The sequence below is a fragment of the Corvus kubaryi genome, unplaced genomic scaffold (genome assembly GCF_017639235.1).
Source record: "Corvus kubaryi isolate FWS band 111438036 unplaced genomic scaffold, C.kubaryi_AGA036_p1.0 78, whole genome shotgun sequence".
NCBI classification, from domain to species: Eukaryota; Metazoa; Chordata; class Aves; order Passeriformes; family Corvidae; genus Corvus; species Corvus kubaryi.
This window is the reverse complement of record NW_024582065.1, coordinates 6,366,977-6,394,965: the sequence shown is the minus strand read 5'-3', so window position 1 is coordinate 6,394,965 and position 27,989 is coordinate 6,366,977. Positions and strand designations below refer to the sequence as shown.

Here is a 27,989-nt window from a genome sequence, read left to right as displayed (position 1 = left end):
CCCGCTTCCGGCCGCGTCCGGAAGCGCGGGGAGAGCCGCGGCCTCAGGGCGGCAGCGGCGGTGTCGGGAGGGCCGGACCGGGCCGGCCTGTGCGGGGCCGACCGAGGGGCCTGCGGGAGCGGCGTGAGGTGAGCGGAGCGGGCAACGAGGAGCGGGATCGTGTGTGCGCTCGGCGCCGCGCTGGAGGTTGTGCTGCCGCCGGGGAGCCCGCGCTCCGCCCGGGACACCCTTTGTGTCAGTCCCTCACGCCGCCTCAGGGCAGGCGCTGCCCCGCCAAGCTGGGTTCCGCTTGGCGGGAAGGGACGGAGGACACCGGGCAGGGCGGCTGAGGCGAGGGCAGCGCTCAGGTGGAGCTGTCGGGGGGCGCTCCAGGGGTTGAGGTTCGTGTTGGGGTTAGGATAGCGGTGGGATTGGGATTGGGATTGGGATTGCGGGAGGGCCGTCACCGGCACCGGGGCGGCTGCGGCGGCTCCAGCCGCGAAACCGAAAGAGTTTTCGGTGCTCGGGCGTTCCGTGCGTGGGTGCCGAGGCTCCGCAGCCGGTGCGGGGTGTCGGTAGCAGCGTTACAGGGCACGGTGCTGCTCGCAACTGCGGTCCGTGTACCCACCCGCCCACGTTCCTTTAAGCGACTTCCTTACATAGGTAAATATTTACGCTTTTTCTAAGTGAAAAACGAGACAAACATTGTGTCCGCATTTGAGTGACAGAAGGGATTCTCCTGCAAATCGTACTTATCTCTTCATGAAATGCTTTAATGCAGTTATTAATCTAAATACCAGAGCAATTCTTAAGTGTGAGCTGAACCGAGTTCTGCTGATCTACTACCTGGAAGGAGGTTATAGCAGGTGAGGGTTGGCGTCTTCTCCCAGGCAGTGAGTGACAGGAGAGGACAGAGCCTCAGGCTATGCCAGGGGAGGTTCAGGTTGGGCATCAGTAGGAATTCCTTCACTGGAAGGGTTTGAACATTGGAATGGGCTGCCCAGGGCGGTGGTGAGGTCACCATCCCTGGAGGTGTTCAGCTGGATGTGGCACTCAGTGCGCTGGTCTGGGTGACAAGGTGGTGTTCGGTCACAGGTTGGATTTGATGATCTCAGAGGTCTTTTCCAGCCGGACTGATTCTGTCATTCAGTGGTTTGATTTCTGTTTTGCTCTAGGTCTTTGAAATACTACCGAGACTTGGTCACCAGGGGGTGGATTGCTGAGGATACACCTCTGCCCTCTGCACTCAGGACATGTATGGCTGAAGGGCTCAGCCCCTTCCCTGGCTGCAGGGCAGCGCTGTTCTCCTTCCCACTATGTGACCTGGCACACCTGCACAGCAAATAGCTCCTTTTTTGAAAGGTAAATGCCACAACTGTTGGGTTTTCCCTGAATATGTGTATGTATGAGGAAACTTAAAGCTTGGCTTTATCTATTTTTGTTATGCCGAATAAAAGAAGTAGTTAGCATCTTTCTTTTTATATCAATAGTTCAAGAGTTCGTGCTTTTGCAGCCTTCCATTATCTGAAGGGGCCTACAAGGAAGCTGGAGAGGGACTCTTCATCAGGATCTGTAGTGATATAGGATGAGGGGAAGTGGATTCAAACTGACAGAGGGCAGGGTTAGACTGGGTGTTAGGAGAAAAGTTCTTCCCTGTGAGAGTGGTGAGGCCCTGGCACAGGTTGCCCAGAGAAGCTGTGGCTGCCCCATCCCTTGAAGTGTCCAAGATCAGGCTGGATGGGGCTTGGAGCAACCTGGGATAGTGGAAGGTGTTCCTGCTCATGGCAGGGAGTGGAATGAAATGACGCTTCCAAACCAAACGATTCTATGAGTCCAGTGTTCTGTTGAATTTTTCAGACTAGCAGGATCTGAGATGATTCTGTTGCTGCTTAGTGAAGAATTTTTGTTTTTAGAGGAAAGCAATCTGTGGTGAGAATTTTAGCACGCTTTCTGTCTATAAAAGTAACAGACAGGAAAGTTCTGTGTAAATATCCTTTGCTTGTGACAACAGGGATTTGTTGACCTACAAATTTTAGCAGGAGATTAAGGAAGAAAGCTAATTAAACTTTGTGCCACTAGACCTAGATTCCAGAGACACCAGTAAAATAATATAAAGAGCTTTGCATTGTAGTTCTGGAAATTGTGCAATGTGTGGGTAAGGAGATTTTTTTTTTTGTATGTAAAATGAGTTTTCATGCTTTTTTTCTAGGTTTGTATGTTTGACTTCAGTGCTTTACTTTTACTGTTTGCTATTCCACAGGCATTTTTTATGTGCTGTCCCTTTAATGCTTTAATCTGTTCGACTGCATGCACCTGTATCTTGTAAGAACACCTGCATGGAGGCTGCTAAGGAGTAACTGAAATCCTGACATTCACCACACTTGAAAATTGGGTCCTGTTATGGCTGAAAGGAAATATTCTGCAACCTGAAGGCTTTGGACTTTAATTCCTGCTTCTTTGTACCCCCAGAATGAGCACATGCCGATGGTGCACACAGAGTGGTGCTGACACCACCGAGTTCCTGAGGCACTATGCTGCTCAAAGACTGTCCCAGGAAGATTTTGAAGGATCCAATGATGACCTCTGTTACTGCCTGGAGTGTGTGGTTGAATACCACAAATCGAGGGAAGAATGTCCAAGGTTGCATGAGGTAATTAAGAGATTAATTAAGAGGCTTCTGTGGTCCAGCCTCAGCATACGGGGAGTTTTATGCAGGGGTTGTGTTTAATTGGGTTTTGGGAATAGGTTGCATTGCTTTTGAACTGGTTTGGGTTTTTATGTGGAGTTGCAAACTGCTGATTGTAAAACAGAGACCCTCTTGTTTTGCATATATTCAAATTGACAAGAACTAAAACATTAGTTGTAAGTTGCTGACTAGACACTATAGCTTGGACTTCTTTTGTGCTGTGGTGGTTTGTCATCTGAAACAAAGAACATCTGCCAGGCTAACAGCTCGTTTCTTTAATGTATTTTCTCTTTTCCGCTGGTTTCTCTTCAGCTTTTGGGTTGTTCCTGTTTTTGTTCACTTTCACTTCTCAGTCGTAGTTTTCTCCTGTTGTTTGAATTTCAGAGATCTGACCTTGCAAGACCTTGCAATTAATCAAAAAAATTTCAGCCTCCTTTGTAATCCTCCCTTACTAGTAGACAATTTTATATTTTTGGAAAGCTTATTTTCCCATCTGGGAATGTGAAGTATGTGTTTGTAGCTAATTGATCATAATACAGGTGTCTAAAAGGTTGCTCTTTAGATTGGTCAGCTAGATGTCTCTGGAGTGTAATTCCATGTGACTGGAAGTTCCATAGACTGGAAATAAGAGAACTTGGACCCTACTGCAAGTTCCTTTTTGTGTCCATTTACTGCAGTGTAACACAGCAGTGAATAAACTTGGTGTCTAATTGAGGTTGGGAGCAGTTACTTAAGATGAGTAATGTTAAGTGAGTGAATCCCTACAAATATCCAGAAAATCAGTCAGTCTTTTTGCATTGTTTATATTCTTTTCCTTCCACTAATTGCAAAATCTGTAAGAAGGCAAGATTTTAGAAATGCTTTTCCTATCTTCCTAAATACGATCTTTTCCTGTATTGTGTCTTTCTGTGTATTGGCCAGTGGAACAAAGCTTTGTGACTAAGCTGTGTCCTGAAATAAGTATTGAAATGAATATGACTATTTAACAGAATTATGAAATTGCTTCTGGTTTGAAGGCTATTCTTTTAAAAGTGACTTTGTGGTCTTAACTCTAAAGTGAGAGATTTGGACTTTGCATAATTGAATTCTGTTTCAAAGCTTTAGTGTTTTGGACTATGCGTAGAAAGAAGCTTTTCAAAATGAGATTTCAAGTTTTGAAAGCATAATTAAGATTTCTGTACGTGATAATCAATGTCCTCAATCGCTTTCTTTACAAGTCGACTTTGATGGTTGTTTTCCCCCACTGAATAGGACTTGTGGGACTTGGAAACCTCCCGCCTTGTTGCCCACATGGAGAAATCCATGAATGAAGAAACAGGAGAAGATGATGAGTTGTTTCTGATAGATGAGAATGGGGAGACACGTCTGTCTGGATATGTGGGCCCAAATTTTGAGAACAACCTGCGAGTGCCCCTGCTGGAAATACTGAAATATCCCTATCTGCTGCTGCATAAGAAAGTCAGTACGTATCTGATCACATCCCTTTGGAAGGGAATGGTGGTGTTCTACTGAAGGAGGTGAAAATAAATAGTAGTTAAAAGAGAGTGTCAATGTCTATATTTATTTTGGTACTAAATAAATTTTTATGTGAACCTGTAGATTAGTCCTTACTATAACGGTGTCTTACCCTTTTAGGTGAGCTGTGTGTAGAAGTGCTCTGTAGAATGGAACTAAGCCACGACTCCTTTCAGGTCTTTGAGAAATACCCAGGAATCTATCTCTTTTTGGTACACCCAAATGAGGTGGTAAGTTCCTTTTTCTGTTCTGCTGAGTTCCAGTCAATCCTGGTTTTGTGCACCATGTTAATACTGAGGGCATTGAGTGCTGTCTTTGCATGGTTTTAGAAAATCTGTGTGGTGCATTTATCTGTAAATAAAACTTGACATCTGTTACAGTATGCAGTTCTCTCAGAAAATCTTGGTCAGTAACATGTAAATAACATGACATTAGTACAAACCAATTGCTATACTGTTGCACACGAATCCTAAGGAATTTTCTTTGTAGGTATTACCCTGAATTATAGCTTCCTTGTCACCAACATAATCTTGTACGTAAAGCAAGCCTATTTCAAAGATTATTTTGAAGACTTATTTTTAATTACTCTATTAATAAAAATATGCCTTTGTTCCAGTTGTAATAGCAGTGCTTCCTCTTACAGAATTGTGGTTTTATTTGTTCTTTTGATTAATATATAACTTTTATTTCAATCCTTAGATTCGTCGATGGGCCATCCTAACAGCAAGGAATTTAGGGAAGGTTGACAGGGATGATTACTATGACTTAGAGGAAGTGCTGACTTGTTTGTTCAAAGTTATTGAGTTGGGGCTTTTTGAGAATCCAGATATTTACAGCTCTTCAATGTTTGAAAAGGGTAAACTCATCCTTCTGCCAGCTCATTTGTATGATACAGCCAACTACAAGAACTATTGGCTGGGTGAGTACTTATGATCAGAAATGATTTTGTGTAGTCTCCCTTTTGTAAGCACTTCTTCCAAGTCAGAGCTCTACAATTTCATAGGTGCTGTGTATTTTTTCAAATATATAGACAGGTTGCTTCTTTTTTTTCTTCTGTAGGGATCTGCATGTTGCTGTCAGTGCTGGAAGAACAAGCCATGGATTCTTTGTTACTGGGCCCTGAAAAACAAAATGATTTCATGCAGTCTATACTTCACACTATGGAGAAAGAAGCAGCTGGTAACTAATTTTGATGCTGAGATTAAGACAGTTTATAGCCCATTTTTCATCTTTACCAAATTCCTGGTTAAGTTCTTGGTAGTGTAATGAGAGGTGATTATAAATGAGTCCTGTTTATCTTCTGGAAGGTGCAATATTTGGGTAATACTGGCAAATACTGGAAGATGACATCCAAAGTCTGAAGCGGAGAAGGGATGGCAGTGCTTTTACCAAGTCTGACTTGGAGGCTTTGAGAGGACAAATCTCCAATTTCTGTCTCTATTTTCATTTAATGTACAGGCTGCATGTGCATAGAGAATGCACGTTTCATTGTGGCATAAAGTTTGAATTTTGAGTCCTAAAGTAAAGAAACTCCTGAATTTCTGCAACTTGCCTTAAAATTTGACTCTTCCATCTGTCTTTTTGAGGGGACTCCCTTTTGCAGCTGTAAATTTAGAATTCAGATTTAGTAACCCCATAGGTTACCATGGCATTGTCTGGGAATGGCCTGTGAGCTCAAGACCAGGATTGCTTCTTAAATGAGCATATCTTTATAAACTTTGTGTTTATTGAGGATATATTTTCTTATGTGAAGGAGTAAGAACACTTGAAAGAACCAATTGCTTTTATTATAAATGTGAAGTATAAATTAGCTCTGTAAGTAAAAGAATAAACAGCTGTGTAAGTTGTGCCACTTCTTAGTACAGCCCTACAAAAATCAGTGTGAAAGAATCAGTTTCATAGAGTTGGGAAACATCAGTATTATTTAATATTAATAATGAGCATTCAGGCTCCTGTTGATGTAAGACTGCATAAGGAGCAGTGTCTCTGTGTAGATAAGAGAGTTTGACTTTTTAAATTCTTTCTTCAGGTTAAAAAGTACAATTGCAACTTATTAGAATACTTTTATATTGATATTTTAGAAAGATCAATGAGAAGCAGCTCTTGCAATTTCTGCTTAGCCTAAGAATGTCCAGGATTTGCATTTCAACCCTCTCCCCTGTTGCTGTTGTGTTTCAGACGATTCCACTGACCCCTTCTGGCCTGCCCTGCATTGTTTCATGGTTATTTTGGATCAGCTCGGATCTAAAGTTTGGGGTCAGCTTATTGATCCTGTCCAAGCCTTTCAAACCATAATAAACAGTGTGAGCTACAACAATGAAATCAAAAATATTCGCAGTAGCTTTAGGAGGTCAGTTCTTGTCAGTGCTGCTGTAATTTGTGTTGGGGGAGGGAGATGGCAATTAAACAAATACCACGTTTCCAACTTCAAGCAAAGAAAAGTTGAAGTAGGTCTCCTAGAATTGTGAGGTTCTTTCAAAAAAAAATATATGCTCACTTCTTTTTGGCAACCATCATGTCTGTGTTAAACTTGTTAGGATTTTTTTCCTGAACTGGGAAGACTGTTAGTTAACAGTGCTTATTTAGTGCTACAACCAACTTGCACTGAAGGGTTAATGGAGATTTTCCATGTCTGGGATTTGGTAAATTTATGGGAATTCCTGAATTTTCAGTTGATGGCATTCTGGGCATTTGTTCTATGTACATAGGCAAATCCATGACTCAGTAGAAAACTTTTTCCTGAGACAGTTGCTTCCCCCACCTCTTACAAGCTGGATAAAACAAGCTTTACACTTTTAAATATGGTACCTTTTCATAGGTATGGTTTATCACTGACAAGTTCTAATGGTCACTTGGTATCTGAAAAGCAATGTCTATCCTGACTTTTTTAGGGTTTTAATTGTGTGAGTCTGTAATGATTTGTGTTTCTTTTTAGGACAAAATCTGAACCGGAGTCAGACTACGGTGATGACATGATTTCTTGCAGTCAGATTGTGTATAATTACAACACAGAAAAGCCTCAAAAGGTATTAAACCAGCATTTTATATTCCTGTTCTTTGAACTGTAGTCACTGAATGACATTGTCAAGAATAAACATTTCTGAGTGTGTTCATCTCTTGATGTCAATGTGTTGCATTTATGAAATGTCTTTTAAAGGCTTTAAATGTGTTTTTGGTTCTCTGAGGTTAAATTATGCCAGCATGACAGTGTCTTTGAATAGTTCACAATGATTTTTAAAGGAATTACTACTTCACACCAATTTCATAGATAATGTTTTAGGAAATTAGTTCCTTATACATCTGTGGACTCTTTATTTTTTGCGTTTTTTAATGACTTACGTTGGGATGTAAGAGATATTACCATTTAACATATATATAAAAGAAAGTAACTTTTATGGCTACAAAAAAGGTGCCATATTATACTGTGTAGGTGTGCATGTCACTGAGGATGTTGTGTGGTGAATGTATTTTTCAGGACACTGGATGGAAGGCTGCCATTTGCCCAGAGTACTGCCCCAACATGTATGAAGATATGCAGACCCTGGCTAACATGCTTCAGTCTGACATTGGCAGAGATATGCGTGTCCATCACAGCACGTTCCTCTGGTTCATCCCCTTTGTTCAGTCCCTTATGGATCTCAAGGACTTGGGTGTAGCCTATATAGTAGAGGTCATCCACTACCTTTGCTCAGAAATCAAAGACATCCTCATCGAACGAATCCAGCAGTGCGACAAAATCTCTGAGTTCTTCCTCCTCATCTTAGTGTCCATTGTTGAGCTACACAGAAGCAAGAAGTGCCTGCACTTGCTGTGGATCAGCTCCCAGGAGTGGGTAGAGGCAGTGGTGAGGTGTGCTACACTTCCCAGCAGAGCCTTCACGCGGTGCAGTGAGAAGGCGCCGGGGCTGTGTGCCAAGGGCTCGGGCGCGGGGCTGTTCCAGGCCCCGAACTCGGTGCAGCACGCCTGCGTGCAGCTCATCCGCAGCCTGCTCAAGGAGGGCTACCAGATCGGCCAGCACGCCCTCTGCAAGCAGTACCTGGACAAACTCAACCTCCTCCTGCGGGGAAATCGAGCTGTGGGGTGGCAGCTGAGCAGCCAGGAAACCCAGGAGTTGCAAACGTGTTTAAAGCAAGTTATAAGAAGTATAAACGGCAAAGCACTGAGCACCTCTTTGGCTGGAGGAAGCAGTTCAAACTCAACAGCTTTGCCAACCATCTCGATAAAGCACGAGAGGAATGCATGTGATGATGGATACAAGATGAATGGACATGAGAGAGAGGACCTTTATTCACCATTTGTCATGTCAAAGGAAGGCAGAGATTGTCAAGAGAACCCTTTCCATAGGAGAAGGAATGCCTGGGAAGAGGAATGCAGAGATGCATCTAGAAGTCCAACAGCTTGCACATCCACAGAAGGCCTCTTGATGCATATTAAAAAGGAACCTGATAACCTGACAGCTCAGGAGTGTATCTTCCCACAGAACTCACTGGCAACAAAAGAAGGTGGGAAAGTTCAGGAAAATAGGAGCTATGATCTTGTGGCAGGGAAATGCAATGCGGATGATCAATGCTTTAATTCAAATGCCCAGCATTCGGATTTCAGGAGAGGCAGAGAGTTAGAAATCAAACACGAAGCAGAACCCAGAACGCCACCGCATCTGTCTGCTCAAACTCATCTTGATTCCCTATCTTCAAGGAATTGCAAAAGTATGCAGGAGACAAGTGTAAACAGTGTGTTCCAGTCCACACTGGTCCCTACTAAACAGATATCCAAGGAAGCATCGCTAGATTCCTCTAACTCTAGAAATGAACCTGGGGTGCAGGGGAAGGAAGATGACAGTACTTTGCTTTTAGGGCGTAATGACGCCTCACCAAAAAAAGTATCAACAGAAGAAAAATCAGCTTCATCGTTGATGTCTTTCTTTAGGAAAAACTCTGACATGCAAACTTCAAACCAGGAGCAGCCTAATTTAAAAGACTTGGATAAATATGACTGCAAAAATCAAATTTCTGAGACCTGTAGGGATAAAATTTCAGCATATGGTTATTTTCCATTTAGCTCTGAAAACAAGAGGGATATGATCAGGCCACTGTCAGTGAAGCGTGAATCAAGTGACAGGTTGTTTGAGTTTTCGGAATATTTCAAGAGGGAGAACAGTTCAGTGGGGAATAAAGAGGAGGATTCTGTGAAGACGGTTTCTAAAGATGATGCTATATCAGACTCCCAGGTTGATAGAGAGCTCAGTAAATTATCTTTAGCTGCTTATGCCAAAAGCGTCAATTCTTCTGTTGTGTCCAGCCAGGAAAGCTCAGCGTGCCACAATGTGTCTGATATTAGAAGGAAAGTGAAAGGTACTGTAAGATCTTCCAATGAAGGCCAAAGTACCAGGTGTCCCTGTGGTGCAGATGGCCCTAACAATCAAGTCATTGTAATTTCAGACTCTTCCGATGAAGAAAAAAGCGTGTCTGACAAGGAGGAAACAAAAACCAAGAATGAAAATGTGTATGCAGAGCAGTCTTCAGCTTCCAGCAGCATTTCAGATAGTGGCACTAAAAGAGAATCAAAGTCTCCAGGCTCTCCCACATTACTGGATGATTGTGATTCTCAGTACTTTGAATTTGAAACAGAAGCTGAGGTTTTTTCAGCTTGGCAAGATACTCAAGCGTATGCTGTGGAAACAACTCAGGAGTATAAACAAGATCACGTTAAACCAGCAGCTGAGAGGAGTAATTCAGATGAGTTCCAGAACAGTAACTTAGATTTATGGGGTTATGATCTGGATTACTTAAGTGATGACACCATGGAAGAAGCAGCAAGCTCGATAGAAAAGCAGACAGAGGATATTTCTCATCAGAAAGTAGTTGATGATACAAAAGAAGCAACTAATTCAACCTTGCAAGAATCAGTTAGTAAGGAAGATGCAAAAGGTCAGCTGGAGAAATGTGTAGACAAAGGTACTGCTAAAGGCTTCACTCTGGACTCAAAATTGCCTGAACCCAGAGCATCTACATCTCCCCGCTCCTTAGCTTCAAAGTTGGCCCTTAAGAAAAACAGCACGAGCCCACGGAAGGCCACAGCAAAATGTAAATCAGCACCGGCTGTTCAGAGAAGTCCTAAAAAACCTCCAGTTGTTAAAACAGCCAAAAATAAAACACCACTTCAAAGCATGCCAGAGCGTTCTCAGCCTGGCAGGTCAATGCCTGCTGTGGTTCCTCCAAGAAAAGTTCGGCAGAGTCCTGCTCCAGCATCGACTGTGGAAAAGCTGGGCCTGAAGAAGGGCCCCCGCAAGGCGTTTGACTTGTCCCAGCCCTCCCTGGAGAGCCTGGCTCTGCTGCGCAGCCACGGCAAAGCTGCAGGCAGAATTGGAGTTGCACAGAAAAAGAGGACCCAACAGATCGAGGCTCAGCGTTTGTCTGTGAAACATAATAAAAAACTGCTCATCTGCCAAGACCTTCGCTATTCAAGGGAGGCGAGGTCCAAAAGAAGTGCGAAAACTTCTGCAGGAAGTTTGGAGAGCAGAAACAAAGTTACCAAAGCGGGTGCAAAACCTGTGGAACAAAAGCCTCAAAGTTTTGAATTGGCATCTCTTAAAGAATCTGCTGAAAACCAAAGGGAGAAAAAAAGAGAAGAGACTGCTTGTCCCTCTGCCAGCGAGAGAAAATTGGAGAGCCTCTCTATGGAGGAGGTGGCAAGTGCCTCTAAAATGCCTCGTTCTTCAGACTGGAACAGAAAATGGGAGGGTAACAGTGTGGTGGTTCCTCCTGTCCCTATGGATTCAAGTATCTCTTCCACTGCACTTGGAGATGATAAAAATGAGTCTTCAGGAAAAGGTTGCACTGTCCTGCCTGAGTGTGAGGTGAAAACTTCAAAGCAAAATGGGTGTAAATCAGATGAAAGCAGTGACGAAGGTGATGATAATCTGTTTTTAACTCAGTTAGATCCTGTGGATATGGAGTTATGCTCTCAGGAGGAAAGTGTTCAAGATGCTGCTGTAAGTAGCAAGACCCCAGAGGAAATGGATGTTGATGAAACTCTTCAGCAGAACGAACCCTCAGCTGTTAGGAAATGTAGCTATAAAGACTGTATGGAAAAGGTGGAAGAACCTGGAGAATACTGTAGTAAACACAAAGCCACCAGCCCAGGGGCAGATCACGTGTTTGCCAAGCCTTCTCTCCTGCCACCTAAAATAAGAAAGCCTTCCACTACCAAAATTTTCAGCTCAGCAAGTTCTTCACGGAACGCAGCCTTCAGCAAAGATCTTGAGGATGTCCGAAAGTTACCCCCACCTTCAAAAAGCAAAGTGAATGCGGCCAAACCGGTGGTAGTCAGGCCACCACTGTATCCAAAACCTGCACCAGCAGGAAATCCAGCGTGCAAATCTTCAAGTTTCAGTAATGTACCTCAAGCCCTCAGTACCAATAATGTTCTCCAGTCACAAAATAGACACTATGACAATGCTTCGAATATTTCCAGAGGGCCTGGCCGAGAAACTTACTCCTCCTTTCTTGGTGCTCAGCAGCGCGATTACAGCATTTTTGTTAACCAAGTCCTAAAGTGGACTTACGAAATGTTTGCAAACTTCAGCCACTTTGGAACTCCCAAGAATCTTCTGCAGTCCGTAGTAGCCTCTGTTCCTGTCCGATTTCAGGACTACAATGACTATTTTAATACATTTTTCCCCTTGATGATGCTCAATGCCTTTGAAACAGTAAGTAGCTTTCTGCCTTTTGGTTTGTTTCATCAACACCGCTAAATTTTATGGAGCGATCAAAACCTGGTTTATGTCCTCTATTTACCTTTGAAAATGTTCAGATACAGATCAGAATAGAGGAATGATTTGGGGTAGATAATCCAAACAGTTGTGTTTAGGACTGGGGACTACCAGAGTTATTCGGCTCAGTGAAGTGTTTCTTTTTTCCTGGGTGTGCACCCACAATAAAAGGCGTGACAAAGGATGTGCTTCCTCTCTCTATAGCATATAAAGTTTAAACCAGAAATCTTTTAAGAAACTGAGATCTTTCAATGACAGTGTCTGTAAAAAGAGGATAAATACTAATGTTTTGGTTTCTGTTGAGAAACACGAGAGAATAGGTTAATCCAGGAAGTTTTTTTTTTTTCCTAGTCTTTACTGGTTTATAGTTTAATAGTGACAAAACACAGTATTCTTTCAATCAGTGTCTGAATGCTTTCAAGTTGTCATTGCATCACTTCTATTGAAATAAGGTAGAAAATAAAGTCAATGCCAGATTAATATTGACATTTTAAGGTGAAAATGCAGTCAGGGAAAACTCAAGAGTAGTTGTGAAGAGCTTTAAGAAAGTACCTTAAATGGGTGAGTGGCAAGGAAGAACTTTTGTTTGCCCTGTGTGTTTATATGTAATGGGTATACTTATGTGAAAGAAAAGAAATGGGTAGGACTCTTGGTAAATTTACTTGACAGTCTGATAGTTTCATTTATTTCCCCTTTGAGTCATGATAAGCTTTTCTTCTGATACACTAAACCCTTCAAAGTATAATTGTTTCCTTTTCAATGTGTAGCTGGCACAAGAATGGGTAGAAAACCAGAAAGTAAGAGAGAAAAGTTACTGCTTCTACTTACAGAACTTTTCTGCTGACATGAATACAGCACATTTTACAGGTGAGGGTTTTTTTGTTTAATAAAATCTTCTGATTTTCAAGAAGATGACGCTTTATAATGAGCTGGCACTTGTAGAGTTTTTTTGTGTTTGCTTTAAATATAGAAAGGATTTCAACTTTGCTATTCTACAGAATGCACCTAAGAGAAATATGTATTTTGTAGGGAATTTGTGCCTTCCATATCTTTCATCTGGGTTTTTTTTCTTCAGCATGTTTTGATAAAGTTGTCCTTGGCTTGCTCTGTTTTTATATAATGCTGTGCTCAGGCTTAAGAGTGCAGGATGGAGTTAAAATTTTCACGATAATCTTTTGCTGTAACCTTTAGCAGCTTTAAAAGTGAACAGTACTTCTACAGTCAGAAAATAATTGTAAGCGTTTTCTTTTCAATGTTCTGATTTTAATTTGTCTTTTGGGTAGCTCATTTGCGAGAGAGTGATTTGGCAAGGCAGCTTCATCCAAAGGAGGATGACTTAATCCTCTTGGTGGTCCACAAGGAGAAGGACACCTTTGGGGAAGAAAGTGGGATGGAGAACCACAAAGTGAATCATGTTGGCCTTGTGACACGATTTTCTCGTCCATCTGGCTATGCAAATAGTGAGTAACTGGGCTTGAAATAAAAATGGGATCCTTCTTGGTGCCATGAAATGCTTCTTCATAGCTGGCTGTCGGTAGTTGTAATATACCACTCGCCTCAAAGGAAATGGAGTTGTTTTTCCTCTATAGCAGGTCTGTTTCATGCTAGAAGCTTTATAAAAAGTCAGAAAATGAAGCTGCAGCCCTGCTTTTCATAATTTTTCTAGAGACTTCCTTCGGTGCAAATGTTACTGCTTCATGTAAAACCAGAAACTAGTGATGAGGAAGTATCTCACGGCAGTACCATCCTACAAGTGCATGCAGAGCACAACGTGCCATGAACTTCTACGATCTCACTGACTAAAATTGTCACTCTCTTGGGAACTGAAACTGTTAATTACCAGGATTACCAAGTACCCAGTACCTGCCTTATTAAAGCAGTGATCTGAGTAGTTGTACAGAGCACTAGTTTTTTTGTTTGGTCTTTTTTTTTGGTGGGGGTGGGGAAGTGTTGGGATTTTGCAAGAATTCACTGTTGATTCCTTAGTACAAGACAGCATCTTGTTCTGCTGAATTCATTGAGTGACTTACTGGAGTATCTTTCAGTTAATAATTTGGATAGTTTTTGAGTGAACAACTTGGTTTCTTGTTCTTTAACAGGACAAAAGGAGCAGCAAACTGCCTGTCATCTTACTGTGCAAACCCGAGGCAATCTGTCGTTCTTCATCCATAAGCAAGTGAAGTGTGTGGTGGTTGGCTCCCTGGTGACCACACACAGGAAGTTCAAAGGTCTTCTGCTGCTGAGCAGGAGCCCCCTGGCTAAACCCATCATAAATCCAAGTTACGACGATTTCTGTCCCAGAGATCTGCCTGTAGCCGCAGGAAGTGCTGTAAGTCCTGCAGCTGGGAGTGCCAGGGTGCACAAAGAAGGCATTTGGGCCTATGAGTTTTGCAGGTCTGGTTTTTCGTGCTGGCTTTTGAGATGACCAAGAGCAAACAGCCAAGTTTTAAAAGCACTGAGACACTGCCCTTCTCAGAGCTGGCTGATGGGGTGGGAGAGGGGTCTGAACTTGCTCTGGTCTTTGTGCTGTATTGTTGTAGGTGTCCTTCAAACTGCTTTCAGTTTTCTTTCCCCTTACTGGGGAAGTGTTCAGGAAATGAAACCTATGATGAAAAGGGTACTGTAAATAAAGGTGTGGAGAGTGAACAAAACCTTTGTTACAACTTTCAAGGGAGGGTTTTGTGCATCTAGATAAAACCTAGAATCAAAAAGCTTCCCTGCCCTTCCAGCTTTTGAGTTATAGCTAGAGGGGTGAGGACATTCTGAAAGTACAGAAAATTGATGTGGAAGGTTGATAGGTTGATCAACAATAATTCATTACTTTTTTGCCCTGTCTATTCCTTCAGGCTTCATGTATGAATGAATACAATGAAGATCAAAAGAGAGCCATTGAGACAGCTTACGCCATGGTAAAGCAACACCCAAGACTTGCCAAAATCTGCCTTATCCATGGACCACCTGGGACAGGGAAATCAAAAACTATTGTAGGACTTCTGTCCCGTGTTTTGAGAGAAGTAAGTGAACGTGATGGGATGGTCATGTGCTGGGGTTTGGTTTACATGAATGTACTATCTGGCTTCTCAATTTCAAATGAAAACAATCTAAGGAGCTTGTTTTGGTTTGTTGTTAATTAATCTACAGAACACTAGGAATGAGAAAACAGCTCGGGACAAAAATTCCAAGAGTAAGCCAAACCGTTTTCTAGTCTGTGCACCATCAAATGCTGCTCTTGATGAACTCATGAAAAAGATCATCATTGCATTTAAGGAAAAATGCCAAAACAAACAGGAGCCTTTGGGTATGGTTTGTTTTAAAATTCTGTTTTAATGTTAAATGGGCAAAACCTGGTGGAGGAATTGGAACAGTTGATTATGTACTGTACTTACACACTCCTCTGAGCAGTTTCTTCCTCTTGCAGAACATGACTGGTACATCCTTGTACTGTTGTTAACTTTAATGTGCTTTTCTGAAAGGTGTGTTGTGGTTTTTTTAATAAATGACACTTTGTTTTCTATAGACATTGACCCTTTCCTCATGCTGCTGGTTTAAGTTCACCAGTTTTTAAGTATTCTTTGGGGATTTCAACACAAGTCTTTTGCCTTTATTTTGAATTAAGTTGGACTTTGTTGGTCATGGGAAACAGACTGAAAATTTTCATGTGTCAGAACCTCTCATTTTTCCTCCTCCCAGTTTGTGACTAATACGAAGTAGATGAATTCTACATCTAGTTAGTGACAAGGGGGGAAATATCTGCATTGTAACCAAACATTAATTTGGTATTGACTTACCAACTGCATTACTTGATGGGACTCAGCATTGTCCAAGTTGGGAACTCTGGAAGTTTTAGATAAACCTGAGAGTAAGAGGTAGTTTTATTAATTCAAAATAACATTCTTAGTGTTAGCCACCACTAAAACCTGGGCAAAATCTTTATTTTTTGGAGTTTGGAATTACTGATTTTTTTGTAGCTGCATTTAAGTACAAGTCAAGTGCTGAAAACTCCAGATAAGTAGAAAAGGAAAAGCCTTGTTTGCTATCCATGATGTTTACATTTTTTAAACTGTCATAGCAAAGCACAGAGACAGTTGGAGTAATTTAACAATATTTGGACTCTGATTTTGTAAACAGGAAATTGTGGTGATATCAAATTAGTGCGACTTGGTGCTGAAAAATCAATCAACAGTGAAGTCCGGGGGTTCAGCCTGGATAAGCAAGTTGAACACAGAATGAGTAAGTAACATGGAAAGCAGACTTTTCTTCAGTCTTCTCTAAGAGCTTGGTGGTGTTTTCCACATGGACCATGTGTTCCTGTAAGAAGGAAGATTTTTCTACAATAGTATTTCATGAAGCACTGTTTTTCTTAATCTTAGTGGGGAAGTGGTAGTTTATATATGAGCCAGAATCTAAGGAGAAAGAAAGAAATAAGCAAGGTGACTTTTTTCTTTAAGAAATTACATTACATACACGTTAAAGCCATCATTTTTAAGGAATGAAGCATTTGAGAGCTACAGTTGGAAGCAGTTCTCATTGTCTTCATTATACAAGATAAAACTTCAATAGAAAATGGGAAAACGCAGCAAAAAAATCAATTTGTCCAATTTGGAGTTACTGTAACAGTTTTTCTATTCCTCCTGTATGTTCTCCTTTGGTTTATTACAGAACGAAAGCCAGGTAACTGTGACCAGGATATCCAGAAGAAGAAAGAAGCTCTGGATCAGAAGCTGGATATGCTTTCTCGAGAGCGTGCCATGCACAGATGTGAGAAGAGAGAGGTAGCAAGACAATTTTTAATCCTATTTGGGTTTTTGTGCTCGTAACACCAAAAGAACTCTGATTTTTGATGTCACCTCTAAGCAGAACTGTCTCTTCACCTATTTTTTTCAACTAATGGAAAAGTTGGTAGCACCATGAAAGGGAATGAAGAACTTCACATCAGGAATTTTTTTGTTTATTTATGCCTGTATTTTCCACTGGTTGATCATGCCACTTGTTGCTTTAGCGTTCAGTAGTCTTCACTTGGTTCTGTCACCAATTAGATTTTAACATAACCATATTTATAAATCTTAATGGTTTCATTTGATTGTATGTTTCAAAGCTCAGGTTTTGTTTCACTGAAAATATAGGAAGATACCTCGTGATCTAAGATTGTGGAATATGTGTTGCACTTGAAGTTTTCCTTTTTTTTTTTGTCTAAAAATTTGGCATTTGTACTCAAATGAGAGTTTTCTGGTGGTAAACCAATTCCCAGTTGCACAAAAATGTAAGATCTGGTATTGTGTGTTGCAGAGCCTAAGTATGTTGACAACTTTCCAAGAAACTGATCAGCTTCTTCAGACACGTTTGAAATTAACAGACAGTCTGAGCAAGTCTAAATGTTTAGGAAATGATTCAGGGTGTGGGAGGAAATAAGGTATATGAGAAATGGGTGGTGCTAAAGGTGGTTTCTCTTTAATTTTTCCCCCATCTAGAGTCAAATGTTAAATGATGAAATTGGCAGACTTGCAAAGGAGAGACAACAACTTGCTTCTCAGCTAAAGGAGGTAGGAGAATTTATCTTTAATAAACTTCAGCTGATGTATTTTTATACTTGGTGTCCTTTAATTGTGGTGAAATTTGGTTTTGATGTAGCTGGGAGCATTTATAAAGTAGTGGGTAAATGGATCAAGGCCATAAACTTGAGTAAGTTACGGACAGGCAGCTATGAAATCTGGGGCTACTCTGGCTGCATATTGGGGAAAAAGCCCAAACAGGAGCACTCACTGTTGCAGTTAAGGCTGAATTTTAACCAGGGTGTCCTGCTGTGCTTGAAGGTTCGGGTGCACTCCCAGAAAGTGCAGGCAGACATCATCCTGGAGTCTGACATCGTCTGCTGCACGCTGAGCACCAGCGGGGGGAGCCTGCTGGAATCGGCCTTCTCACGGAAGGGGCTCGATCCCTTCAGCTGTGTCATCGTGGATGAGGTCAGTGAAGCTGTTGGGACCTGCAGCCTCTTCCACCTCCACACCTGCCCTGTGCTCTGCTCAGGCAGCCTGGGGCTGTTTGGCTGCTGCTGGAGTATTTGTGGGTTGCCTGCCCTATCCTCGGTAGAACCATGAGGAGAAAGAATAATTTGTAATTGATTCTTTTCCTGACTTGTTTGGTGCTGTAATGGGTAGACAGCTTTTATTTAGAACCACGCTTCAGCCACATTTTTTTGTTGTAGAGATTTCCAGATGGTTTGGTTCTATTTATATGTTTGGAGAGCTCTGCATATATAATAATAAAATAAATCTGTTGGTAGTTTTTTTACTAGAGAAAAGTCCTTCTTTTTCCTCTTTTTTTTTTTTTTTTTTTTAATTTTTTTAGAAGACTTAAAGCATTTCAGTTATTCTGGCTGTGTTACAGAAAATTTAACATACTTCCCTCCTTTGCTTACAACTTCTACTTTTGTCCTGTTTGCATATCCAAAAGGCAGGGCAGTCCTGTGAGGTGGAAACACTGATTCCACTGATCCATCGCTGCAATAAACTTGTCCTTGTTGGAGATCCCAAACAGCTCCCTCCTACTGTCAAATCACTAGTAAGTGTTCAAGGTCTTTGCTTTTTTTCTTGCCATAGAGTACTTATAGTTTAAGAACAGTATCTATAGAAAATATTTAAAGAGGGAGAAAAAGATACATTTCAATGGGGCAATACAAGCTTCAAGCTGGGCACTTGGTTTGTGAGGGATGATGTGTTGTTGGCAGGCTGTTATCTCATTTTGGAAGCTTCAGTCACTACCCTGTTCCTTAAGGAGGATGAAGACTTCCTGTTTGTATGGGGACTTCCTGACCCTACAGGTGTTTTCTAAGGATAAATGTATAAAAGCATGTCCTTGTATCCACGTGTAAGGACTGTTTTCAACACTCCTGATAAAGAAAGGAGGAAAGTCAGGCTGGCTTCCTTAGAGGGGTAAATTGCCTACAGGTTGTGTGTTTGTGTAACAAGATCCCACCTGGAAAGTCTTGCTTTTCATTACGGTTGGTGTTCAATTTTAGTGTTTTGTGACTCAGTAAGGGAAGTTGTCTTGCTAAAGATTACACACAAAAATTCAGATTTGTGCAGGTGGCCTTTACTGAGCTAGTAAGACCAACACACACAGAAAACTGAAGTGTGAGTAGTTGTCACTTTGTCAGCGATTTAGAAGTTTAAAACACCAAATACTTTGCCTGCTGGGGAATGAGGTCCCAAATGAAATCTGCTGTTCTCCCTGTGGCAGAAAGCTCAGCAGTATGGCTACGACCAGTCCTTGATGGCCCGTCTGCAGAGGCACCTGGAGGAGCACGTGCAGAGGGACGTGCTCCGCAGCCTGCCCGTGGTGCAGCTGACCGTGCAGTACAGGATGCACCCGGACATCTGCCTCTTCCCATCCAACTACGTTTATGGCAGGACCCTAAAGACTGCCAAGTGAGTAGCTCTCTGTTCTCCTTTCTGGGCAGGGGGTATTTCAAAGCAATTTTTTTTATGTCAGGGTGTTATTGTGAGTTTAAAAACACTTGAGGTTGTGGGAGGGGGAAAGATAGTTAATGGGAGAAAAGGTGCATTCCATCTCTATTAGTGCTGGGTGTGATAGATGAGGTGAGATCCCTTAAAACTGAGCATATACAGAGTGCTGAGAGTTCCTTTTCAGGCCTCAAACTATGTGGGTAGCAGGGAAGATTAAGGACTCTGGGGAGGAAAAGAGCTCAAAATTACAATCATGAAGTGGTTGAGGTTGAAAAAGACCATCAAGCTCAAGTGTCAGCCATTTCCACCATTAAACTATGTCCTCACATGCCAGATCCACGTGATTTTTGAACACTTCCAGGAATGGTGATTCTCACTTCCCTGGACAGTCTAGTGCAATGCTTTACAACCCTTTCTGTGAGAAAAATTTCTTTATATCTAATCCAAAGCTCCTTTGGTGAAACTTGAGGCCAGTTCCTCTCATCCTGGAGAGTTGCTTGTGTTTGATAACCATGACGTAAATTAATGAAGTATCAGTTCTTAGAATTTCTTAGTTGTATGGTTGCCTAGTGATGAAAATGTTATTTCCAGGGCAATAGAGGAGAACAGATGTTCTTCAGATTGGCCATTCCAGCCATACCTGATTTTTGATGTAGCTGATGGTCGTGAGGAGCGAGACAATGAGTAAGTCCTGCATTCTACTCAGCCAAAGTTTAGATTTTCTGAGAATTAATTGCCTACAGAAGAGTTGTCTTCTCTCCTCTGTTGTTCCAATATGCATCAAGTAGCTAGAACTGCATTTTCCAGCTGATATGATTTAATTTTATGAAAAAAAGAGGTTGAATGGTTTGGGCATTTTTTAAAATTTGAAACTGGTTTTAATCCTGGTGTCTCTCTATTAGATGCCAGTAAATGCCTGCAGTCTCTGCTAACTTCAGCAAGAGTTTGAGTTCATGATTTAATCAGTGACTTCCCTTTCCCAGGTGCACACTGAGGAGATACCAGGAGGTGGCAGGCTCAGTCCTCCCCTTCACCTGTTCTGTAAGGAGAGCACAGCTGGGAGGTGCATGGGAATGTGGAAGTGCAGCTTTTCAGTGTCTGCACTTCCCAGGCTTGGTTAGCCCCTCATCAGGGTCTGCTTGCTAAGATCTTTGAGCCTCTGTGTGAAAAAAGCTGCAAAAGTTCGAAACAGGGGCTGTGACTCAAAATCCCCCGTGAAACTGGGCCAAAGCATTGGATTGAAAAGATCTCTCAAAGATGTTTCTGTAACGTTTCCATTGTGTCCTGTGCAGCTCTTACAGCAATCCTCGGGAAGTGAAGCTGGTGATGGAGCTAATTAGAACAATTAAAGAAAAAAGGAAGGATCTGGGCGTTCGTCGCATTGGAATAATTACCCCTTACAGTGCCCAGAAAAAGAAAATTCAGGAACAACTAGAAAGTGTGTTTAAGAATAACAGGTAAAGAAACAACAAGCTTTCAAATGGGCCTTGCATATTAATCCTTTGTTTATCCTCTTAAGTAATGGCAAAAAGTCTCCAGCTTCTTTCTGTACTGCTAAAATTTGTACTTGGTTGTGCCTTTAAAGGGGACATGTAACCCTTTTGCTTAAAACAGGCACAGTCTCCTTGTGCCATTTCTTAGTTATAATCTGTATACATGTTTTGGTTATAGTGCTGTTCTGAATAAGCTGATTCAAAAGACCCTAAAATTCCACGCTGTGTGGACCCAAACAGATTTTCAGTAATGATGCTGATCTCAGAACAGTAAATTCAGCTTTAGGCTCATACACTGAAGGAGAAACTCGCCCTGGGTGGGTTTGACATAAGCATTAAGGATAGTGTTTAGGCTCTTTGCATCACTATGTTGCTTAGAAATCCAACTCGGAATTAGCAAGCTGCTGAATTATGTTTCTTCAACAGCCCGGGAGAAGTGGACACAGTGGATGCGTTCCAGGGCCGGGAGAAGGATTGCATCATCGTATCCTGTGTGCGGGCAAACAGCTCCGAAGGCTCCACTGTGGCATGTATGCTGGCCAACAGCACCAAAGGATCCATTGGGTACGTGTCCTGCAGTGATTTGCAATCCCATTTCCAGGGACACAGTAGAGAAAGTCATATTTTTAATAGGACTGGTAAGAAAGTTACAGAGAACAAGTCACTTCTACCAGAATTAAAGGGTATCTCAGTGCATGAATTGGTGTTCCTGGTTTGAGAAGTCTGAGCAAGAGGGGCAGGGAAGTGCTGGTGATGTGCTCTGTGTTATGTGCTGATCCCTTTGCACAGCTCCCTTATCCTGCCACTGCCTGCATTTGGCAGGATTGGCCTTGGGATCTTGGCTCTTTGCATTCTTACTGCAGCAGTTACTGTTCTTGTGGCTTTTGGCACACCTTGTAACTTTCTGAATGCTGCTCTTAAAATGAAACTCCTCTTCTGTGGATGATGCTGTCCCGTTAACATCCATAAAGGTCTTGTTAACTAGTTGTATATGTCACTTGGAATGTGATGTAGCAGACTTGGATCTGGGATTTGTAGACGAACGTGCTTATCTTAGCTAGGGGGAGATTGGCAGGAAGTCTTAATTCAAGATTGCAGATTTCCTAATTTTTTATGTTGGTTTTTTCTGTCTGAAACAGAAGGAACTAAACACTCAGTGTGCCGTTTACCCCCAGAGCACTTCCAGCAGTTGCTGATTTGTTTCTCTAACTTGCAGATCACTTTAGTTTAAAAAATGGTAGTGAAAATATGAAATATGCCTTCTTAGAGTTCACTGCCTTTTAAGTTAAACTAGGGGAAGTCTACTCACATAAACAAAAACCTTTGTTTCCACATACCAGGTCTCACTAAGCTGCTTATGTTTCTCTGATACTCATTCTCTGATTGCAAGAAAAATGGCTTTTAATTGTGCTGATCTATGATACTTTGGGAAAAGAAAGAATCCAAATCTTGGAGTAAACAACAAAAATGCCTTTTGAAGATTTCTTAATTTGATTGAGTTTGGGAATGGAAGGCATCTGGAACCTGCCAGTTCTTGTGGCTGACAAGAGACTAAACCTCTGCTCTTTCAGCAGGAACTTTCCAGCTTACTGTGTTTATACATTAATATATAAAGGTTTATATGTTCAAGCTTCGCCAGTGCAGTGCCTTAGCAGCTGTACATGCTGATGGCTTGGACATCTCTCTTTCAGGGTCAGGTGTCCTTGGCAAGGTGTGATGGGATAAGTTTGCCACACCCTTACCTATGATCTTGTAGCCTGAGTGAAGTATTTTGTTCTCCAGGGTTGCTAGTCCAGCATTAAATTTACTCTGAAAGTAACTGGGAGAAGAAAACACCAAAGGATGACAATCACCCCCCTGCCCCCTTCCTGAGAAAATAATCTTCTTGGCTTTCAGTTGTAAAAGCTGTCAGGAATATTTAGTAGCTTTTCAAGGTCCCCTCTCTTTCATTTCTCAAGATCTAGAGAACTCTCTGTGCTGCTGGATCCACTCCCCTGTTTGCTTCCTGCTTCTCTTATTCCCTGCACTGTCTAGAGTTTTTGAGGTGACTCGGTGGTTTTTGCAGCCTTCACTGCAGGGTTGTGAATTTGCTGCAGAGGTCTCAGTGCAGTGACCACAGAGCCAGGCACTGATAGTGAACCTGCTCAAACAAAGTTGGACTTTCGAGCTGTGGATGTTGTTAGAATAAGCAGTGCATTTTGGAAGCTTTTCCATTAAAGTAGAAATAGTTTATATTAGTCTCATAAAGCTTTTTTTGAGTTTTGGTAAATGAGTCCTAACAGAAATCAACCTTTAAGAATACACTCAGCATTTGTTTAGGTTTCAGTATCTTGGTTTGTGATCCCTGAAAACCAAGCTAGGGAATTTTCCTAGTGCAAAACCAAACTTCTGCAAGGATATACTCTCCCCTCTTGAAGCATGACAAAGCAAAAGTCTGCCTTGACCTGCTTCCAGTGCAGGTCACCTTTAAAATAAAATATTCATATGCACTGTTCAGTACTTCAGTAGGGTGTTTTCCCATTAATCATGCCAAATATTATTAATGTATTTCAGTTCAAGTCAAAAAGAAGCTTAAAGTCTTGATAGGTGAAGTGAGGTTGATGTCCTCAGTACTTTGAGGAACGTTTAAGGAAGCAGTGGTTGGCATTAAGAGGGGATTTGCTCTAAGAAAGGAAACATCAACATCAACAGCAAGAGCTGGAAAGAATTGGAATTCCCTGCAAGGAATCAGTGGTGAAAGGAAGAAAACACAGTTCATGCTCAGCCCTTCACGTAAGGCAGGGCTGCTGCCCCGGGGTCTGGGGATGGGGAGGAAGTGCTGCCATTAATTTCAGTGACATTTAGTTTTATGTCTTTTACTCATAACCCTTAAGCCTTGTGGAAGAAGTAGTTTAGGAGCTTAGTTTTTGTCTTGTCACTCAGGTTTCTGGCAAGCCTCCAGCGGCTGAATGTCACCATTACCCGAGCCCGGTTCAGCCTCTTCATCCTGGGCCGGCTGCAGACGCTCATGGTAGGTGCAGTGTCAATGAAATGGGCTCAGTGTCAATGGAATGGGCTGAGCACCGTCCTCAAACCTCTCCAGTGCCAGGGAATAAACTGTGTGTCCCGAGAGTCCTTGATTTCTGTGCTTTCCCAAGGGCGGGGGGTGCGGGAGTGTCTGGGGGGGAGATGGTGGGGGTTAGTTCGCCGCTAGGGGGCGCTAAAGCCCCGCGGCAGTGAGCGAAACCCCTGGAAATTGAGCAATGGTCATTTTTTGGAAGTTCTGATGGTTCAAAGTGCCTTCCCTGTGTTACAGCAGCCAGAGTGTCTGTTGCTGTTTCGCACCTGAAACATAAGATTCTTCCATTCCAGAAGGAACATAACAGTGGTTTCCATGACAGTTGTGTCAGGTACCTTGATTAAAGAGGTTGTGCATCCTCTGACACCTCTGTCCATTTGTGTTGATTTCTTGCTGATAACAGGTCTTTCTTGTTTTTCTTTTTTTTTTAAAGGAAGATAAAAACTGGAATAACTTGATTCAGGATGCTCAGAAAAGAGGCGCCATTATCAGGACAACAGAAAAAAATTACAAGAAAGAGGCTCTGAGGATTTTGAAGCTCAGGCCACCAGGACAGCTCCCAGCTGTCCCAGGAGGGACAATATCTTCTGTGGCACAGGCTGGTTCTTCCAGTGGCAAGAGGAGTGAGCCTGGAAATTCTGGGAACAGCCCACGGGAACTTGCTGCTGGCCCTGGCCATGCAGTACCCCAAGGAAGCCGAGGGCCCACACAGCCTCCAGGGACTCCGTCTGCAGATTCCAGGAGGGAAAATGCCCCTGCACCCTCCTGGGCTTCAGCTGCAGATTCCAGGAGGGGAAATGTCCCTGCATCCTCAGGGGCTGCAGCTGTAGATTCCAGGAGGGGAAATGTCCCTGCACCCTCAGGGGCTGCAGCTGCAGATTCCAGGAGGGGAAATGTCCCTGCACCCTCAGGGGCTGCAGCTGTAGATTCCAGGAGGGGCAGTGCCCCTGCACCCTCAGGGGCTGCAGCTGCAGATTCCAGGAGGGGAAATGTCCCTGCATCCTCGGGGGCTGCAGCTGTAGATTCCAGGAGGGGCAGTGCCCCTGCATCCTCGGGGGCTGCAGCTGTAGATTCCAGGAGGGGCAGTGCCCCTGCATCCTCGGGGGCTGCAGCACTTGCTGCCATTCCAGAGAAACCACGGGACCCAAGGCTGGCAAGCCTGGCCAGTCGAACTGAAGCCAAAGGGAAAGAGCAGCCCTTGAAGGACGGCCATCGGTCAGCCCAGAGCAATCCAGGATCAACACCACAGCAAGGCCTGGACGTGTCCTCAGCTGCCAGGGATCAGATTTGCAGAACAGAAAATGCCAAGAAGGCCCAGCAAACACCAGGACAGTGCAATGTGTTTCCCACAGCCCCTCCCACAGCTCAGCACGAGGGGGACCAGAGAGCAGCTGTGTCCAAAAGCAGTTCCAAAGCCCCCAGTGAAGGAGGTCAGAGCAGTAGCAGTGAGTGGAACAGAGACTCTCGTGGTTTATCAAGGAGACCATCCCAGGAATCACCAGAGAACACAGAATCAAGCTCTGCCAAGAGAAGAAAGATCTTTCCCTGACTTTACTATTGGCTCATTACTGAAAATCTATTCCCAGATTTCTGTCTAGCAGGGACTGTATTTTAAATTATTTAGCACAGCTGGAACCCCCTTATATTGATACAAGTACTATCAGATCTCTTTCCCATCCTGTCCCTAATTGTGGAGGGACTTAATACCTGACAGATGGTACCTTTGAGGTTTTGAAAAGAGAAGTTGGGTAGCTGCATTGCTTGAAAGAGCAGTGGGTTTAGTCATCTAGGAAGCTGAGGTTGTAAATGTTTAAGGATGTATATTTGTACAGTATACAGAATTATTTTAAGATATTTGGTAGTTTCCTTGTGTAAATGCTAATTTCTTAGAGATGTAATTTTTTATGAAGAACCAGAGTAAAGCAAAAACAAAACCCAACCCCCAAAACCCAAAAGACAAACTTCTTTTCCCTTTGCACTAATATGTCTAATTTATTTCATAGCGAAACTGAATGTTGAAAATGTGGTAGCGGTGGTTCTTGCTCATGCTCCACTACTGCCTCAGGAAGGAGTGAGGCAGATGTACATTGGTTGAATGGAAAGAATTCTACTTATTTTGTGTATTTTATTGCCTGTTTTTATAGGAACTGAAGAGTTTTTGTTGTATATAAACGTGCCTTGAGTTTTGCTCTTGCTGCTGCTCTATCAGTTGGAATCCCTTTCTTGTTGCAGTGGCAACACAATCTGCAGATTAAAGCCTGTGAGGTCTGTTTGGTCCCACTGTGTGAGGAGGAATCAACAGCACTGTGAGATCTTGGTCCAAGATCTAGTTAACAGTTATTGGTAATATCACTTGAGTTTCTTTGTATGGAGCTTTTGGAGATCCACAGGGATAAAAAGAACAGGTAGTTCTTTCTAGGTGTTACTACTGGATTATTCCCACTGTGCTGATGAAGAATATGCAGCCACTATAAGAGGACGGCAAAAAACCAAATTATTTTTAAGAAAACCTTCCTCTTGTTATAACATTTCACAATAAAAGTGGAATTATTTCTACTGAGAATCCCTTTGGGTCACTGTGAAGTATCACCTTTTGTTTTCTGGAGCTTGTGCGTGTCTCAGGAGGTGAAGAGCAGCATTTCACATGCACTGAGTTTTGTGTGGCGATAACCTGAGAGTGCAGCTCTCAGGGAATGGAGGAGCTGCAGTGTTGGTACCAGTTGGGTGCACGGAGTGGGCCGGCTTGTACCATCTCCAGGTGTGTGACACCCTGAAGCAGTGTCCTGCTGTCCCTTGTCACTGACATAAGCAGCGTTGTGGCAGTGGCTTTGCTGGAGCAAGCGAGCCACAGTTGAGCCACAATCCTCAGTTCTGTTTTCTTTATTGCAGGGATAATTCCAGCTTTGTCCTTTGAACCCTCTGCCAGACAGGTCTGTGTGGTCCAGTTCAGGGAGATGCCAGTGCCTTACTGGGCAAAGCACCAGGTGCTGGTTCAGGCTGTAACTGCCAGGAAAACTCACATCCCTAATGCATCCAAGCCTGAAACAAACGTGCTTTACTGGTAGGAGCTGCCTTGGAGGTGTGTGGGGAGGCTTTTATTGCTGGCTGTGCCTGTCCAGCTCATTGTGCTGTGCAGGACTGAATGTTTCAATGTAATGGGAAGAATCTGGGAGATCCCTGTGAGGTGAGATCAGCATCTGTGCATTGTTCAGCTTTAGTTATTTGTTATGTTGCATTCTGAATCGTTCAGTGACCCCTGACTCCTCCTGGCAGCCCTGTGTGCTCTTCTCCAGCTGGTGTGATACTTGTGAGGCTGCTGAGTGACTCTGACCTTACCAAACTGGCCATTTCAGTCACTCCCCATCACAGACTCCATACCCTGTGTGTTATTTCCCTTTATGTTAATAGGAACATTTAAAAACTGTCATCTTCCAAGCCCCTTGGCTCTCGTTGGCAGGGCTGTGCTGCCCTGCCTGCTGTTTGTACTTAGCACATTAAGAGGCTGCTGCTCTGCAAACCCCACGGCTGTGGAAGCCATTTGGACTGTCTTGATGTAAATAAAGTGAAGCTGGCAACAAAATTAATGAGGAAATGCTTTTCTGGTTATGAAATGCAATTTAGTCACAAGAATGTTTCTGTGAAACTTGTAGTTCTCTTTCTCCTTACTCTGCATTTCAGAACATGTTCTGAGAGCAGTACTTGCCACGTGCTGGAAGGAATTTTGTTTTAACAGCTCATTTTTGTTGTACTCTATAATGCCTGTATTTTTCCATAAATCATCTTGGAGGTGTGTTCAGTGGCTCAGACCTTTTTGCTGGTTTAATACTAGATTTCTCTGACTTACATTGTCAGTCTTCAGCAGTGGATTATTGCTGCCATATCAGTCTGTATCATTAGTCCTGTATTTGTCAATAAAAAATGCTGGGGTTATTGCACTTAGAACACTTTTCCCTCTCCACAAACCACTCAAGAGTAGGTTTGTAGCTTTAATTAACTTGTTTTTTCTTTTGTTTTATACCCATGA

At 42.7% G+C, this 27,989-nt stretch overlaps 1 protein-coding gene across 2 annotated transcripts; it reads left to right on the top strand.

The window, feature by feature from the left end:
* Window positions 1-21: 21 nt before the first annotated feature.
* Window positions 22-27,545, top strand: SETX (senataxin). Of its 2 annotated transcripts, XR_006020434.1 has the most exons (27): window positions 22-128; window positions 1,155-1,341; window positions 2,449-2,629; window positions 3,917-4,127; window positions 4,301-4,410; window positions 4,880-5,099; window positions 5,240-5,359; window positions 6,359-6,530; window positions 7,116-7,206; window positions 7,656-11,888; window positions 12,719-12,818; window positions 13,235-13,411; window positions 14,051-14,280; window positions 14,798-14,965; window positions 15,093-15,249; window positions 16,080-16,181; window positions 16,611-16,723; window positions 17,420-17,491; window positions 17,762-17,911; window positions 18,402-18,509; window positions 19,188-19,375; window positions 20,006-20,098; window positions 20,707-20,871; window positions 21,334-21,471; window positions 23,830-23,917; window positions 24,203-24,296; window positions 24,399-24,464. XR_006020434.1 is itself a non-coding variant. In XM_042052753.1 (26 exons), exons 3-26 carry the CDS (start codon window positions 2,450-2,452, stop codon window positions 25,512-25,514), a joined length of 8,502 nt encoding a protein of 2,833 aa, XP_041908687.1. In that variant the 5' UTR covers window positions 22-128; window positions 1,155-1,341; window position 2,449; the 3' UTR covers window positions 25,515-27,545. The 2 variants fall into 2 exon arrangements, 1 of the variants encoding a protein (XP_041908687.1); XM_042052753.1 differs by lacking the exon at window positions 24,203-24,296 and having other exon boundaries at window positions 24,399-27,545.
* The last annotated feature ends 444 nt before the right edge of the window (window positions 27,546-27,989 follow it).

What these genes read in the sequence shown, in the direction of transcription:
- SETX (XM_042052753.1), top strand. Translation starts at nt 2,450, where the DNA reads ATGAGCACATGCCGATGGTGCACACAGAGTGGTGCTGACACCACCGAG. An exon ending in GCTGCTGCATAAGAAAGTCA is followed by an intron (nt 4,128 to 4,300) that starts GTACGTATCTGA and finishes TTACCCTTTTAG; the next exon opens with GTGAGCTGTGTGTAGAAGTG. An exon ending in GCTGTGTCATCGTGGATGAG is followed by an intron (nt 17,912 to 18,401) that starts GTCAGTGAAGCT and finishes CATATCCAAAAG; the next exon opens with GCAGGGCAGTCCTGTGAGGT.